Raw genomic sequence first — 14,565 nt, 5'->3', positions numbered from 1 at the left:
GGTGTGGACCAGCAATTAGGAGCTCCATTCTTCAAACAGACTAACAAGGTTCAAGCCCTTTATCCTCATAAAATAAAATAAAATCCCCCAAAAGATCTGAGGTGCTTATCTGTAGCCGAGTCTGACCTTTGACATCTCCCAGTAAATTCTGGGTTAAAGTATGACAAAAGAACTTCCTGAGAGACAGAGAGAAAACAAAACTAATGCCAGCTTTGATTTTGAAAAAGTGTAACACTGTCAGATGTGCAGCTAATGTATTATTTATCATGACACTTCAAAACATTTTTTAGGTGTGTGCTTTGATTAACTGATTAGATGTACATCATTTTCTGTCTGTGTGCTCAGAGAGCCAGAGCTGGTGCTGCTGGACATGCAGTCGGTGCCTGCAGGACAGGAGGGCTGGCTGGCCTTTGACGTCACCTCAGCCTCCAACCACTGGCTCCTCCACCCCCGCAGCAACCTGGGCATACGTCTCTATGTGGAGACAGAGGAGGGTGGGTGTACCGCAGAACCGTCATAATCCTTTTTTTTTTAAATGTACTTAATGGGTGATTTACACCTAAATTATTTTAAAAAGGTTTATTTTGAAGTCGTAGAATTGTTGCTCTGTTTCTTCTCCCAGACCGCTCCCTGTCTGCAGGCTGGATCGGGCTGGTGGGACGCCGGGGCCCTCGCTCCAAACAGCCCTTCATGGTGACCTTCTTCAGGGAGAGTCAGGTGCCGTGTCGGCCGCCACGAGCTGTCAAGCCACATCCCCGCAAGAAGAAACCTAAATACGACCTCCCAGTCCCCAGCATCCATAGTGAGGCTCCAGGCTGTGTTGGAGTACAGCTCTGAATCTGATGCTTTCATGTTACTTGAATACTCTCATCTTTTGTTTGTGTCTGACAATATTTCTAAATGTTTCGTCTTCTCTGCTCAGATCGAAGCCCTGCGAACAACGGAGGTCAGCCCTGTAAAAAACATGAACTCTACGTCAGCTTCAGTGACCTGGGATGGAAGGTCAGCTCCGACTTTAAGTTTAAGTAGCAGTAAATGTGAAGGATTTTTAATCTCATCTTTTACATTTCAGCAGTTTGATAGATGCAGGCAATATTGATCCTTCCTTATTTTCTGTCATTATTATAATGATATATTTCTTAATAGATAACGTTTCTTGAATTTCCTGACTGCGACTAAATTTCTGTGGTTCTGCTCAGGACTGGGTTCTGGCCCCCACCGGATACTCAGCTTACTACTGTGACGGAGAGTGTTTTTATCCTCTGGGCTCCTGCATGAACGCCACTAACCACGCCCTCATCCAGCAAGTGGTCAGTACAGTGACGACGCACATCTAACACACTGTTGCTTCATCCTGACATTAGACAAGTGAACAGAAAGTAGAATACTAACACATGCTGCAATACTGCCCCTTTCCTGTGTGGGGCTATGGTGCTTTACATACAGTTATTTCTTTACCTAAAGGGTAACTTGTTTATTTTTTTTATTTCCTCAAATTGGTCCAGTATTGAGCAAGTACATTTACTCAAGTGCTGTATTTAAATACTTGAGTATTTCCATTTCATGCTACTTTATACCTTCAGAGGGAATTATTGTACCATTTACTCCACTACATTTATTTGACAGTTATAGTTGCTGGTTAATTTCTAGACAAAACAACATACAGTGGTGGAAAAAAGTTTTCGGACACCCCATGCATTTGTGAAATATTGCATTAAGAATCACTCTTAGGTCTTCAAGTGCAATTTCTTTTAGTACAGTCACAGCTAAAATACTTAATAAATCCTAAAAAAGCCAATTAAAAACTTAAAATTGATTGGTTCCATAAAAATACATAAGAAATTTTGAGTATTGGGTCATTTTGGTACCAGTGATGAAGGTCGTTCTTTTTATTAAAAGACACAATTTTTGTTGCCAAGCTTCGTGTCTACATAAAGCCAGCACATTTGAAAGTTCTTCAGACACAAAAATGGCTAAAACAAGGAACCTAACGCAGGAAACACGCCTGAAGATAAAGATTCTCAGCCAGGAAGGGTACAGCTGCCGCCAGATAGCCAGGAAGTGCAGATGCAGTCCTTCAGCAGTTGGATACACTCTGCAGAAATACAGACGAACCAACAGCTTGGAAGACAAACCAAGCTCTGGGTGTCCAAGGGTTTCTTCAGCAAGAAATGACCCCATCCTGATCCGCATGTGCAGGCAAAACCGCCGAATGACATCACAGGAGCTTCAGCAGCAGTGGTCAAACCAAACTGGTGTCCAGTGTTCCACCCGCACTGTACGTGGCCGACTTTTAGATCATGGCTTAAGGTCCTACAAGGCTATCAAGAAGCCCCTGATCAATGAGAGACAGAGGTTAGCCCGGCGTTGTTGGGCCCAGGCACACAAGAACTGGACAGCCAGGAATTGGAAGAAGATTTTGTGGTCAGATGAGTCCAGTTTCCAGCTTTATCTTCCTCCTACTAATGTGAGGGTACACAGAAGGCCAGGCGAAGCATTATCTCCAGCATGTACAGTGCCTACTGTCAAGCATGGTGGAGGCAGTGTCATGGTTTGGGGATGTATGAGTGCTGCTGGTGTTGGTCATCTCACTGTCTGTGATGGCACATTGAACTCTACCAAGTATTGTACCATTCTCGAAACCCACATGCTCCCTTCTGCGCGTGCACTGTTCCGTCGAGGTAAAAACTGGATGTTTCAACAAGATAATGCCCCTTGCCCCTTGTTGACTTTGATACCGACAATGTTGGGAACTGACATATTGAAACTGTCAAGAATTTAGTTTTGTTAGTTTTTCTTGTAAACAGTAAACAAAAAAATATAATTTGTATTTGTTTGTATCTGTCTAATGCAGCCACACCTTTTGAAACACAAAAAAGATTTTTCCACAAATATTTCATGATAATATTTGAGATTGTGTAAAATTTTAAAGGTGTCCGAAAACTTTTTTCCATCACTGTATGATTGGCTTTAGAAATACAATACAATGATATATATATATATATAAAACCAGCGGTTCACAACCCTTTTGGCTTGTGACTCCTTATAAAAATAGCAGTCTAGTGAAGACCCCTTGTCACATTTTAAAATTCAGCTTTGTTAGCAATTCCCCTGGGGTTAGTTAGCATTTATTCTCCTTTTATAATTTCCTTTTGCATCTATGGCAACTCTCAAATACGACCAAAGCAGAAAAGATTCACAATTTGTGTGGCAGAACTTTGGTTTTATTCTTTCCTCTCCCACTGATCATCTTACAACCCCTCAGATTTTTCTTGTGACATTTGGAGGGGTCCGACCCCTAGGTTGGGAACCACTGGACTTAACTATCTTACCGCATACTGAGTATGTAAAACCAGCATCAGTATTAACGATCTAACGTCAGCATGAGGTGGACATGTGTCTCCAGAATGAGTAATTTTGCCTTTGATACTTTATGTACATTTTGCATGCAGGACTTTTATGTTTAATGGAGTAATTCTACATAGTTGTATTGGTACTTTTACTTCCTAGTAAAGGATCTGATTACTCCTTTCAGTGTAGTAAATGGGCTTTAGTTTAATACCTTAATTATCAATATTAACTGCATTCCTCTCTGCTGCTGCAGGTCCACCTCCTGAAACCTGACGAGGTTCCTAAGGCATGCTGCGCCCCCACTAAGCTCAGCCCCATCTCCGTCCTCTTCTATGACGACAACAACAACGTCATCCTCAAAAAACACCGTAACATGGTGGTTAAGACCTGTGGGTGTCTATGAGAATCAGTAAGGTTCCAGTTGGACCCTGAAGAGTCCAAAGCCAATCAAAAATGTACATGGATGATTTTTTTTCCACCCCAACAGTCATGAACTCTGCAGAAACCTTTAACGCTGGCTAACAGGTTGATTGACAAAGGTAGCAGAAATCTAATTTAACAGGTTTGTGATTATGTGTCAAAGTTCTGATTTAGGAGTTAATTGCAGTATTTTCTGGGTCTTTGGTATCTATATCCAAATTTGCAAACTTTTCCCCAAACTGGGAAACAACCTTTTTATGCCTTTCTTAACAGCAAATTAATTCAGATATCTCCATAGACAGGTTTAAATGGCAGATTACTCAGCAGTACATACCTTTAGAGATGCCTGTTTTATTTTTAACAAGAAAGAAATTAAATGAAAGCACTATTATTGTTGCAACACAAAGGCTATATAAAGAGAAAATGTAAAATTGTATTGAAATTAATAAAAAATTACTTACACTCTCTTGGCTTATGGTTGTAATTCAAAATGGCTGAAATGGGCTGAAGAACTCTAGTGGCTCAGTGTAAATGATACATCGAATGTCAAATCACTGAAGTAAATGTGGGTTTTGGACTGTTGGACTTGGGTTCTGTTGGGTTTAAAGTTCTGTCACAGACTTTTTTTTCACAATTATCTGACATTTTATAAACCAAAGGACTGATCATGAAAATGTCATCAAAAAGCCAAAACATTAAAACCACTGACAGTTGAAGTTTGATTATTTTGTCCCAGTGCATTGTTCTGCTGGGAAACCTTTGGATCTGGCATTCATGTGGATACCACCTGACATGTTCCACCCACTCAAACACCGTCGTGGACCAAGTACGCCCCCTCATGGCATCAGTACTCCCCAGTGACAGTGGCCCCCCGGCAGCAAAAAGCAGCATGCCTCACTACAAAAACTTTTTAAATTTCCCTGGTCCCAATCTGCTCAACGATTCTTGTGTGCGCCAATACGGAGTGTCCTGCAGTGTCTGGCACCAGTGTGTTGGCAGCAGATCCATTTAGTTCAGTGGGTTGTGAGGTGGGTTAATGGCACGTGCCACAGATGCTCATTCAGATTGGGATCTGGGGAATTTAGAGGCCAGGTTGACCCTTGATCTACTTGGTCTGTAACGGTGATTGGGTGGGTAGAACATGTCAGGTGGTATCCACATGAATGCCAGAACCAAAGGTTTCCCAGCAGAACAATGCATTGGAACAAAATAATCAAAGTTACTCACTTCACCTGTCAGTGGTTTCAATGTTTTGGCTGATTGATGTAGGTCATAGTATTGTATGTCACAAAGAATGTCATAGTATAGTATGTCATAATAAATCTCTGTACACTTTCAGAAATTATGCTTTACATCAACACCATAACTGCTGTAAATGTAATTAATCACATCTTTCATGTTGTCATGTACACATAATCAGCTGAGGAGACCAGTCACATTAAATACATTGTTCAATTTATTGAAAAGGGTAAAAAAAAAAAAAAGAAGTACAGTGAAAGCAAATTAGTGAGGTTTTTGCCTGCTAGTGAATATATTAAGAACCTAAAAAGAAAAAATAAAACAGGGATCAATCATTCTGGCAGTTAATGAATTAATTTCTTTACTGTAAATCTAATTCAATTCTTGGAGATTCTTCAAATAATGAACAACCAATCTGCCAACTGCTTAAAGCATACATGTGCACAGAGCAAATCGTGTCCTGGTTAAACTGAAGTGGGACAAAGATGGTGTTATTGCCAAGACATGCCTGAGAAGAACGACTTTAAAAATGAGAAGAAGAATTTTGGGAAAAATAGGACATACGATGAGATTTGCTGTGTGGTTTAATGTGAGGTACTGTTGTAAGGTGTTACTGAGTGTGGACACCTGTGGAGCAGCAGCACAGAGGAGGCAAAGCTGTCGAGTCTGTCTTTCTTGTTGAACCTAAGAAAAAAGTTTGGAGGAGCTAATATTCTGCACTTGCCATTATCAAAAAAATACTGAGCTTACACAATATGATTGTAGTCATTTTTAGAGGCCAATGGTGACGAAAACTCATTTTTCAAATACTCTCTGCCCGAATGAAAATACATGATTGGCATTACAAGATTAAAACTCAACAGCAGTGCCACATCCATTGCAGATGAGTGATTTTACAGGGTCAGGGTCTTTTATGTGCCATCTATTCCTATCAAGCCACATATTCAGATATATGTCGTTTTTTTTTTCCATACCCACGGTAGCGTTTTCAGACTCATAACATCTCCCAGTAATTCATCACAACATCATTGAATTCAGTGTTAGCAGGCAATCTTGCAGGTCCCCTCCTGAAATAGCAAGGTAGTTTTACATAATAAATATAAAAGTGGGGTGCTGGTGTACTTTTGCCCCGTTGTTATTGTTTCCTCTTACACAAACACACATGTACATACACAGCACATACACACATCCACCCCCTCCCTGCATCCCAACATGCTGTCCATGAATACTGATGGGTCCCAGTGTTCGTCATCAACATCCTTCAGGCGCAGCGATTCAATGTTTAGTCCGTGGTCATTGTGCATCTGCAACAGTTTGTTGTTTTTTAGTATTATGGTAATGGTTAGAAAATATTAAGTGTTTTGTTCATTGTACAAAAATAGAAAAGTGACTGAAGTTTGGTGAAATAAAGACCCTGTCCACACATATACAGATTATTGTATATTATATCTGTTATTGCACATTACAGATATTGGCACTTTAGCCACAATTTGGACATGTTCACTGTGGGGTGTACTCACTTATGTTGCCAGCTGTTTAGATGTTGATGGCTGTGTTTTGAGTAATTTTCAGAGGAAGGAAAATCTACACTACTATACAAGCTGTACACTGACTTTAAGTTATATCAAAGTGTCATTTCTATAGTGTTGTCCCATGACAAGATATAATAAAATATTTCCAAAAATGGGAGGGGTGTACTCACTTATGTGAGATACTGTGTGTGTGTGTGTGTGTGTGTGTGTGTGTGTGTACATATATATATATATATTTATAAATTTTTGGGCTTTTGCCTTTTATTAGACAGGACAGACTTAAGCATGAAGGGGGGAGAGGAGGGGGTGACATGCAGCAAAGGAATGGAATCAAATCCACAGTCTGTTATTTGGACCACCTCAGCGTCTGTAATTTCAAATCCACCAGAAACACCAGTTAAAGATCATCAAGACTGGTTGAACCAGCAGATGGTGGAATAACTTTGAGAGTGAGATTGTTGTTGATGAGGAGAGGAAGAAAAACTTGCATGCATGTCCACGCAGCACTCATATGAGTGAGCTTCTTTGTCCTGATTTCAAAGGGGACTGAGATGAGATCTCCAATAGGTGTTTTGAAAAAGGTAATGTGGACAGGATTATTTTTAAAGGGGAGGCTAAAAATATCTGTTTTCAAAAGTATCTGTATACGTGTAGACAGGACCAAAAAGTTGTTACTGATTGCAATAATTTGACTGCACCTTGATAACACCAAATAAAAGGAAACTTTGAGGGGTTTCATTTAACAAGCAGTCAGAGAGAAAACTTTACAACTCTGTCTCACCATGTTTGGATCCTGTCAGCAGTTGTTTATGCCTGAACATCCACCAGCTCAGGGGGCATGGGAGACTTGGGGTGTTTGCTCTCAAAGTGCTGTTTGAAGGTCTTGGGGTCGGGCATCTGTGTCTGAAAAAGACAGAAAAAAAAAATCATAGTTTCAGTTTATTTTATCTAGTCTATTAATAAATCAGTTGACTGAAAGCATTTTAACCTTTGTCATAATTGGAGAGTCCTACAGACAATTATTCTGTGCTTAAACTGTCATTTAATGAACTGGTGTTTTCAACTGTGACGTTGCTTTGGATTTAAAAAAAAAAAAAAAAAAAAAAATTTAAAAGTCAAAACATAGTACATCATAGAAAAAAGAGTCATAGTATAGTATACATACTATGCCATAAAAAGTTTTTTTTTTTTAAATTCATAGTGTAGTGTGCCAGAAAAAAGTTCAACATGAGTCATAGTGTAGTATGTTGTACAAGGTAAAAGTCATAGTATATTATGACTCCATTAGCCTATCAAAGACATACCAGTATCTGCCTATATGTTGTCTTATATGTGCCAATATGAAAATGTTTTTACAGAATTTGAGACATAAAAAGATGCCTGGAAACAAAGTAATTACATTGTTTGTCCGGCAGACCGCGGTAACCTACTGTCTGACTTACAAAGCTGCAGTAATGTCTACTCTATCATGTCATTCAACACATGGAACAAGAACTTTTAGAGTCACTGTAACAAACTATATCTGAGGTCAAGAAGTGTAACAGCCAACTCACTAACAGTTCACACTATAAACCAGAACAAAAATGACTATTATTACCATAAACCACCATGTTCTGAGCAGACACATCAACAAAAAGTAACATCTGCTGTTGAAACAAAAAAACAGCAAACTCAACAAAATATTCAGTCCCACGTTAGGCAGGCATGATGGGAAATTAGGGTCACTGCTATCGCTAACACTAGCAGCGCTGGCAGTGCGCATCATAGCTGAGCAGATAATGGAGTGGTGTCAAGTCTTAATGATTAGTTGCCATGTAGTTTGTGAAATACATTACAGATGAGCTAATAAACGTCATGATCACTTTTTACTATATCTATGACTGAATAACAATGACTGAAATATCTGAGTTCAGGATATATCTACCGATATTTCAATATCAGAATTTTTTACTCCCTAATATTGGAACCGGGATCGGCTCCCAAAATAAATTATCTGTCAGGCTCTAACCAGCAGTCAGCTGCAGGTGTTGTACTCACCCGGCAGACAGGGCAGGTGTGGACCAGTGCAGCCTTTGCTGCACTCTTCTGGTCAGCAGCTTGACCTTTCTTCTTTTCTGCTGCCTTCTTGGCGTTCTTTTGCTGAGACTGAATCTTCTGCTGCCCACGAGCCATGGCCCTCGACTTTGACCTAAAGGAATAACAAAGAGAGACCACCGATTACTTCCATGGCACATATTTTAGATCACAGCCTGCACAGGTCCATTTTTGAAAACCAGCACCCGCCAATCCCCGCAAAGCTGAGTTTGAGAACCAACCCGTTACCCGCCATTATGTCTAAGTCAAAGCCGCACACGCCCACACCTGTTCAGTCCTGCAACCCAACCCCGCATTTGTGATCAAACACACACAGGCTACAGCCACATTAAGTTGGGTTCTCTGCTCTTGAATTACGAATCCAACAGAGTAAAAGTCTCTTTGCATTCGATGCTGAGCAAAATCATTATGTGCAATCACAGCCAGGTTAGGAAACATTTTAGCATGCTCCTTCCACCACCATAGAACCTCAAAAGGATCCTCTTTGGGTGTCTTGAATACGCTGCCACGTCATCCTCGGGCTGTAAAGTTTCATTGCTGGGGTCCTCCACATTGGTGACGAATGTGACGTGAGGGTCAAAGGTTTGATTTGTGTCATTAACTTTCAAAATAAAAGGAACTGCGGCTTCATAATAGCGATTTAGATGTCAAAATATTAATTATATACTGCAGATCTTTTTTTCCCCCATTTGTATTATTCTGAAAAATAAATGCAGGTCGGAAAATGACCAGCAGCAGGTACATTTTGGGTATAAAAAGCTAGTTTAAGTAAAAGAAAAAGAATTAGCTAGATAATATTTTTGAGGTCAAAATTTCATATATAATGATATATAATTTAAATATATTATTATTGGTTGTTTCCTACGTTTAACTACATACACAATCTTATTATGAATGAAAACACTCAATCAGACCCAAAGACTGACACAACTGTCAACCATGTCAATCACTGCTTGTGAGCTGCGGTCAAACTGTTAACCTGGGCAGCGCTGATTAAATATGTATCAACATTCTCAAATCTTTTCTGAAACATATTTTAGTGTACTGTTCAGGTGTAAAATGAGAAAACGTGCTCCAGTCAGTGGGCATTGTTTGATACTTTGGATGACCATTTCCAATATGGTGCAGGACAGGTCAAAAACGTACTAATTTTTCAGCTCAACAGTATGCTAAACGTTTCCGAAAACATCTGAGGTAGGAGGTAGGCAATTCAGGAACTGAATCTTGATTCATATTTAATCAGCGCTGCCTAGTTTGACAGTTTGACTGCAGTTCATGAGCATAATTGACAGCTCCTGTGCTCCACCTTGCTGTTTTTGGTGCACTGCAGTACAATAACAAGAGGGAGAGGAGGAGGATGAGGAGGAGGAGGAGGAGGAGGGACATGAGTTTTTTCCCACAGATCATCTGTCTGATGCACTTGTTGCAGAATATAGTGACAGTAGTAACAAGTATCATGCAAAGTTACTTTTTATGTTACAGAGCTCCAAACTGACTAAACTTAAATTAAACTTAATATTACACGCATCTCTTTATATAACTCTGTTAAATTCAATCATACAACAAATTTCATCCTCCAAAATTACCATAAAATCCTATCAACAAACCCTGAAAATTATGACCTCAAAGAACAGAGAATTTATTGCAGGACTGTTGTATTTAACTGCAGTAATTAAGCCGGGTGTGCCTAATAAACTGGTAGCCCACTGTATCTCCTGGTTCCATTAGTAAGTTTTTCCTCGATTACAATCATTCATTTGTACTTATTCGACCATGTGTGATGTATTTAAGCGAGTATCAATGTGGCTCAAACCCTTAGCTCTTCACTCTTGGAAAAGTAATTATGATACGACATAACTATGTTTATTTCACTAAAACTAGGTCTATTTAAGTCTCGTTCATCCAATGCCAACCCGTTCGCGAGCACAAGAGGGAGAAATAACAGCACCGTTAGCATCATCTTTAGCGAAACTGATGAAAGTTAGGTCGATAGCAATAGTCATCAAATAAACATCTTGCTTTGGCTGGCTGCTTGCGAGGCTAGTGAAGTAGATTTAACCTTAACGTCAAAAACGTAATCCTTTAACTCTTGACTTCACAACAGCAGTGACTTTAACTAGCTAGCGTAACGTTACAGTTATCCATGTTGATTACCACGCTAAAGCACCGTTAACATTGGTCTTTCCATTTAAGTTCTCAACCAGTTGTGAATAGCTTATTATTTATTGTTGGAATGTTTTGGCTAATTGTTCCCGGTCGTTGTTTCTAAATAACTTATTTTAAACAACCACTTAAGCTACTTGTTAGCATCCTCCGAACAGGCCTTTCGTCCACCGGCGCCGCCTTGCTAACACTGTTAGCTAAGCCAGCTAGCCAATGACGCTGAGACCTAAGGCTGAGACGGCATGTGACTCCGAGTTACAACGCAATACAGTGTTGTTGGAGTATAAATGAAACAGTTTCGAATACAAGTCACTATTAGATAATACCGAAATAATTTGCAGCTGCTGAATAAAAGCACAAATTGTCGTTTTCAGTCGGATTTACCTTCGAGATGTGACTCCCTCTTCGCTCTTTTGTCGGTTTCTTTTTATGAAAACCAGAGAAGCGTTTAAAGAGGGTCTTTAATCAGTGAACCAAAACCCGCCAAAGACACGGGCAATGCCGCCAGCAGGCCTGGAGCTGAACTGCAGCTTTATTAGCAGAGGCAGCCCCATTCAGTATTCAGGAAATTTTGGGGCTTTCAGATAGAGTTAAAAATGTTTTTTTTTTTTTTTTTTAAATGATGTTTTAGGGCTTATTATTGTATTATAGTCTATACTTAATAAAGGATTTGGGATCCTATACGGAATTCCCCACCAAAATTCCTTTCAGTGCAGAGAACTAAATCTAAATGTGTTAAATGTTTTAGTTGGGGGAAAAAGCTTATTGACCACAATACTAATACTTTATTTTTTTATATATATATGTTTATATATGTGTGGGCGAAGTATGGCCATACAGTATCTGCATTAGTAATTGGGGTGTATATAGCCTAGATTTTATTTTATATTTTTTACTTTTATCTAATTTGTATTTTTGTAATATTTGTAATCATATTTAACACTAATTTAATTTAATTTAATCTTTTATTTTATTCTATTTCATTTTATTTTTTTGCTTCTGAGCTATCTTATCTTATCTTATCTTATCTTTTTTATTCTTGAAATTTCACTTTATGTACGCAGCTACAGCTTCATTGTATACCAACTTTTGTTAAGTCTAGGGAGGTATAGTGGTTAAAAGAGTGATAAACAGAATGATACTGTTTTACTTCAAATTACATCATAGGTTGAATGAGTCCTTCCACATTATAAAGGATGAGTTTTGTATGAAACAAGTGTCGCCTCACAGCAAGAGGGTTGCCAGTTCGATCCCGGGCGTGGGAGCCCTTCTGTGCAGAGTTTGCATGTTCTCCCCGTGTCAGCGTGGGTTCTCTCCGGGCACTCCGGCTTCCTCCCACAGTCCAAAGACATGCAGATTGGGGACTAGGTTAATTGATAACTCTAAATTGTCCGTAGGTGTGAATGTGAGCGTGAATGGTTGTTTGTCTCTATGTGTCAGCCCTGCGATAGTCTGGCGACCTGTCCAGGGTGTACCCTGCCTCTCGCCCGATGTCAGCTGGGATAGCCCCCCTGCGACCCTCAAGAGGATGAAGCAGTTAGAAGATGAATGAATGAAAGTGTATTTAGATTAGATAATTTAGGTTCAGATACCACATTGTCAGAACTAATATTACTGAAGATGTTAATAAAAATGAAGCTGATATGATGTACAGTATGATCACAGTCTTACATATAAACTGGGTGGCATAGCACAAAAATCTGAGCCCTATGCATATGCAGCTTCAGAGGGCATCTTTTCACCTTTTAATACATCCATCTTAATGCCTGTACATATAACTGAATCAGTAAGTAAACATATACATCTGCGGTGGTCATTAGGCTCATCAATGAGGTGTTTCTAATCTGAAATCTCAGGACATTTCAGACCATTTTTCTCTACTGTTTAAAGCTTTCACTGTGAGGTTTTAGAACATTATAGAAGATTATTTTGCGTTCCTTAAACATTTGATGATGTACTCTCTCTGTCCCCTACCCTGATAATGGATTAGCCTACTGCAATCAGATTTCATAATAAAAGACAACCAAATAACCCTTCACAGTGATATTTTATATATTATATATTTTATATTTTATTTGTAGAATTATGGTAAATTAGTTTTATCAATTATTTTACATTCTCGCTAAGGCCAGCCGTCCAAAAATGAGACAGATTTCTTTAAACGGTTTTATTTTGCTCCACAGAAATAAAAATGAAACTCAGACATTTCATCTTGCTTAATCACTTTTTTTATTTATTTATTTAAAACATTTTTTTTTACAGTTTTTAGACAAACAACACACTGAACATGACTGCTGTTATGAAACGGATGTTACATTATAGTAGTTGATGACTGAGTATAGAATTTTTTTGTATGTTTTTTACATTGTTGTGTGATCCAGTATCTTGTGCCCCCCCAAGTAAAGCAGCAGCTACAATAAGAATTTCTACATTCTGACTACTTAAACTGGTCTTGTTCCACAGACGAAGGAACGCCTCAGCTCACAGTTCACATCCCCCCACAGGAGGTCACCTAAGAGGCAGACGAGACAGAAGAGTTACAGTTAGTATTATAGAAGTGATATTTTCCCTGCAAAGAGTGAGCTGGTTTCATGAAAGTGTGAAGGTTGTTATCGCACAGTGTTACTGTACCTGGTCGGTTCATCACAACACATTTCTCGCTGTTTTCATGATTGTCAGGCTCAGCCATGCTCCAATCATGGTAATAAAACCCTGACCCATCGCTCCAGAGCCATACAAAATCCTGTAAAACGGACAGAATGAATTACTGTCAAACACTTTATTCTTCAGCAAGAAACTCACATTTATTGACAGTGAGACAGGCTCTTAATCTGAAGGGGAGACACTACAGGTACAGATACCACCATAAAATTTTCCCAGTTGATTACTCACTTAAGATATTTTTTGTTACTTTTGTTACTAAATATGCAAATGATTCATTATCTAATTTGATATTTGCCTTTTGCATACATCTCCAGAGCAGAAACCTGACCTGAGATAAACTCCTAAATGTGTATTTTGGATGTTTTCTTTCCATTAGTCTGAAAGAGCACATGTTATGGAAGGAAAAGCCCAGATTCTCAAAATTAACCACCTTCACCTGTTTTCACCTGCTGTCTCCCCTTAAATTTAATCAGCCTTAATCAGAAAAAGTTTTTGTTCTCTACCTTTATGGCATCATTCCCGCCAATCCAGGCTTGAGGAAAGCGCCCTGTGCTCCCCCTCACAACCTCCTGGATGAATTCATACTCTCCTGGGTTATGCACAGAGGCGAGATTGGCACCGTTACGCACACAGAATTTCTGTAAAAGAAGAGCAGCTTTGAAGACATATACATATGTGGATGTATAGATAAACTGGATGGATTTCAATGTGAATATCAGGGAGTGAATGAAGTGTCAGGCTTTACCTCTGCATCTACCCAGGGCACCTCTCTGTGGATGTAGATGAAACATCTAGATCCATATTTGGACCAGCCGGGCGGGCAGCTGTTTCGCTTGGCATCACCCTGAATCTTTTCTATCACCTCCTCCTCCTTCTCCTCTGTCCTGTCTAACATCTTGACTGACCCATCTGGTAGAATAACAAAAATGAATTTATCAAAGACTGGTTCCTTTTATGAAACCGTACAGTGAAATAACATTTAGTGTAATCAGAACAGCAGAAAAAGTGCTGAATGTCACTGTGAAGTTGTTGCAGTTACTTCTCTTACCTTGGTGTGTTTCTGGAGCAGCTGGCTCCTCCTTTACTGGCTCTATTGTGTGAA

At 39.3% G+C, this 14,565-nt stretch overlaps 3 protein-coding genes across 3 annotated transcripts in view; 1 reads left to right on the top strand and 2 right to left on the bottom strand.

Moving 5' to 3' along the window:
- The window catches only part of bmp8a (bone morphogenetic protein 8a), a 15,347-nt gene extending 11,163 nt beyond the window's left edge, over window positions 1-4,184 (top strand). Inside the window, exons 3-7 of the mRNA XM_049603084.1 lie at window positions 346-494; window positions 623-802; window positions 923-1,002; window positions 1,200-1,310; window positions 3,605-4,184. Coding sequence (XP_049459041.1) covers window positions 346-494; window positions 623-802; window positions 923-1,002; window positions 1,200-1,310; window positions 3,605-3,754 — 670 coding nt within the window. The 3' untranslated portion in view covers window positions 3,755-4,184. The remainder of the gene's footprint in view (window positions 1-345; window positions 495-622; window positions 803-922; window positions 1,003-1,199; window positions 1,311-3,604) is intronic.
- A 1,020-nt stretch (window positions 4,185-5,204) lies between these two features.
- On the bottom strand, window positions 5,205-11,312 carry zgc:91910 (Zinc finger protein 706-like). The gene is made up of 4 exons (XM_049603015.1): window positions 11,184-11,312; window positions 8,580-8,730; window positions 7,324-7,445; window positions 5,205-6,314 (listed from the first exon to the last, which is right to left on the bottom strand). Exons 2-3 carry the CDS (start codon window positions 8,712-8,714, stop codon window positions 7,350-7,352), a joined length of 231 nt encoding a protein of 76 aa, XP_049458972.1. The 5' UTR covers window positions 8,715-8,730; window positions 11,184-11,312; the 3' UTR covers window positions 5,205-6,314; window positions 7,324-7,349.
- A 1,928-nt stretch (window positions 11,313-13,240) lies between these two features.
- Window positions 13,241-14,358, bottom strand: LOC125904366 (ladderlectin-like). Its single transcript, XM_049601718.1, has 4 exons — window positions 14,209-14,358; window positions 13,967-14,101; window positions 13,431-13,542; window positions 13,241-13,311 (listed from the first exon to the last, which is right to left on the bottom strand). Exons 1-4 carry the CDS (start codon window positions 14,356-14,358, stop codon window positions 13,241-13,243), a joined length of 468 nt encoding a protein of 155 aa, XP_049457675.1.
- Between the last annotated feature and the right edge of the window lie 207 nt (window positions 14,359-14,565).

This window comes from Epinephelus fuscoguttatus, linkage group LG17, assembly GCF_011397635.1.
Source record: "Epinephelus fuscoguttatus linkage group LG17, E.fuscoguttatus.final_Chr_v1".
NCBI classification, from domain to species: domain Eukaryota; kingdom Metazoa; phylum Chordata; class Actinopteri; order Perciformes; family Serranidae; genus Epinephelus; species Epinephelus fuscoguttatus.
This window is presented reverse-complemented; position numbering and strand designations above follow the sequence as displayed.

Coding starts and splice junctions, on each gene's coding strand:
- zgc:91910 (XM_049603015.1), bottom strand. CDS start 8,714: ATGGCTCGTGGGCAGCAGAAGATTCAGTCTCAGCAAAAGAACGCCAAG. Junction 7,446..8,579: donor ACACCTGCCCTGTCTGCCGG/GTGAGTACAACA, acceptor TGTCTTTTTCAG/ACACAGATGCCCGACCCCAA.
- LOC125904366 (XM_049601718.1), bottom strand. CDS start 14,358: ATGTTAGACAGGACAGAGGAGAAGGAGGAGGAGGTGATAGAAAAGATT. Junction 14,102..14,208: donor TGCCCTGGGTAGATGCAGAG/GTAAAGCCTGAC, acceptor CTTCTTTTACAG/AAATTCTGTGTGCGTAACGG. Junction 13,543..13,966: donor GCGGGAATGATGCCATAAAG/GTAGAGAACAAA, acceptor TCCGTTTTACAG/GATTTTGTATGGCTCTGGAG.